This window comes from Sphaeroforma arctica (genome assembly GCF_001186125.1).
Source record: "Sphaeroforma arctica JP610 unplaced genomic scaffold supercont1.63, whole genome shotgun sequence".
In the NCBI taxonomy this organism is placed as follows: Eukaryota; class Ichthyosporea; order Ichthyophonida; genus Sphaeroforma; species Sphaeroforma arctica.
The window spans coordinates 161,621-164,045 of NW_014040495.1; the positions used below are offsets into that span (position 1 = coordinate 161,621).

The following is a 2,425-nucleotide window of genomic DNA, read 5'->3' on the forward strand; positions in this document are numbered from 1 at the left end:
CTAACTGACTAAATTGTATTTTAGTTTAATATAGTTTGAAACCTAGTAATTTCCATCGAAGTTTACACTACAAGTATACCGCAATCATGGTGTGCTCAATCTTATACGCCAAGCTGCGGGGGGAGCATAGTACTGTTATACTCTGCGTATGCATCATCACTGGCGAGAATACTCAGCTGAACAAATGCGTGATGTATTTCGGGTGAGTATTGACAAGGCAGACGAATACCGTCCGGCAAATGTGTCCGACACGACCGCAACAAATTCTGGGAAGTTCGCATTCACGCCCATATGTGCCATAGATTTCCATCCGATACATGGGCATCAGGCGTTGATTTAGAGGTGGACAGTGTGGCATTCTCGGAGCCCATACGTAAAACCCTAAAACCCATAGTTTATTGCCCTTGTTGTTACCCCGTACGTGACCCATCAAATCGTTATCATCAGAATTGTTATCCTCTGTTTCATCTGCGCACATAATAATAGAAGCACAGGGAGAGAAAAAAAAATAGAAGCAACGATATACATAGAATAAAAAAGCATATAATATTTAATAAACAAGTCTTGTAAAACATTTATTTAATATCATACCGGTGAATGTCTTGAAACAATCAAAATCAAGTACGCAAAGAACTTGATAATATTTGGCCGAAGCTCAAAAGAAGCTACTAGAGATTGAGAACAAATAGTTCTACCAGAACAATTGCACACAGAGATCCTACCATTAAAACACAAGACAGTAATACTGTTCGAGTGTAAGGTGGTAGACCTCGTGTAAAGTACATATATATATATATATATATATATAATGGTGCGTTCGAAACAACTTATTTCTGATCTCACCCTCAGTAGTATGCTGATGGTGTTTGTACAAGTGTTCAACTACGTGGGTTGGCCAGGGTAAAAACTCATATGATCAGTACGAGAAACCATATTTATACAAAACCTTTAGTATCAAGATATATATCTCGAAATAAATACATCAATTTTTATGTTACGGACTCTCGGCTGGCCGGTGGTCCAGCACTACACGGCGCATACCCGATCAGTACCACAGAGGTTGGTACGCTACTTAGTAGGTCAGCAAGCAGCAAATACATGGAAAACAAAATGCAAGCTCTTGCGATGGAAAAGTTATTGTTCGGTAATAAGCCAATAAAATCACATATGACATCAGAATACGAGGGATTGACGCAGTCAGTCTGTGCTATCAACAGAAGCTACTGTCAGTCTGTGTTGTCTACAGAAGTAACAAATAGGTACTATACCATTTGCACATTGGGGGAACATAAAAAACTCAAGTTCTTGTGGCGAAAAGGTTACTGTTCGGTAAAAAGCCAATAAAATCGCACATAACATCAGAATACGAGCGATTGCCAATGTCAAATTATGTCTAGCCAAAACCACATATTTTAAATTAAGACTAAGATTACGAAAGAAAGTATGTCTAATTACAATCACATATGACAAAATATGACTATTATCACAAATGATAAAACAGTTTGACAAACACAAAAACACATCATCAATGACAAAATAGAAAACAACAAGATGTTGATCAATACAAATGGATAAACACTTCAAACAGAAGTGAAACAACGTGTGTGCAATAACAACATAGATATTTATTTAAAACAATTTCACTTTACACAATATCAGCAAAGACAAAGTGGGTAAATCGCTTAACTTTAAACAAATTAAATGCAAGTGTTTTGCTAATAACCAGAAACGCTTATACACGCACACAAAGCAGGAGTGCACTGTGTGGTAAGGGAGGACATCAATATGCATATCATGAATAAAAGCCCGACAGTCGTTCAAAATTTAAGTAGTGGTAAGAGTTCACCAAAACCTAACGGAGTACCAATCCATGCATTTGAAATGAGATTAGAGATTGACAAAAACATGTCGTGGGAATCATATCGTGGTTAGCAGATTCATATCCATGTTAGAATCCGCAGAATTCGTGGACATTACTAAATGCGAGTATGATATCTTTCATGGTTATCCATTTGAGCGTCTCATGCCTATTTGCAATTATAGAATTGAATGCGCAACCCCTTAATTGTTCATAAAAATAAATGAGCAATCCTATCTATAAAAAGATAAATCATTCATTATGTTATAGGGATAATATTATTTATTTCAAAGGAGTTTAAGTTACAATGTTTGTACATATGGTATGGCTCTCATAGCCATTGTAGTGGTTCTGGGAAGATCGATATGTTTACTTTCTAAAGTTGCATTATGCATAGATAAAAGTCACCTAGACCGAGAGACGAGACCAAGACCAAGACCAAAACCGCGACCGAGGCCGAGGCCGAGGCCGAGACCGAGACCGAGACCGAGACCGAGACCGAGACCGAGACCGAGACCGAGACCGAGACCGAGACCGAGACCGAGACCGAGACCGAGACCGAGACCG

General features: G+C 38.4%; 1 protein-coding gene across 1 annotated transcript in view; it reads left to right on the forward strand.

Annotated features, from left to right (window-relative positions):
* Positions 1-1,945: 1,945 nt before the first annotated feature.
* The window catches only part of SARC_01563 (hypothetical protein), a gene marked incomplete at both ends in the record, with an annotated part of 1,129 nt that continues 649 nt past the window's right edge, over positions 1,946-2,425 (forward strand). Inside the window, one exon of the mRNA XM_014304728.1 lies at positions 1,946-2,018. Coding sequence (XP_014160203.1) covers positions 1,946-2,018 — 73 coding nt within the window. The remainder of the gene's footprint in view (positions 2,019-2,425) is intronic.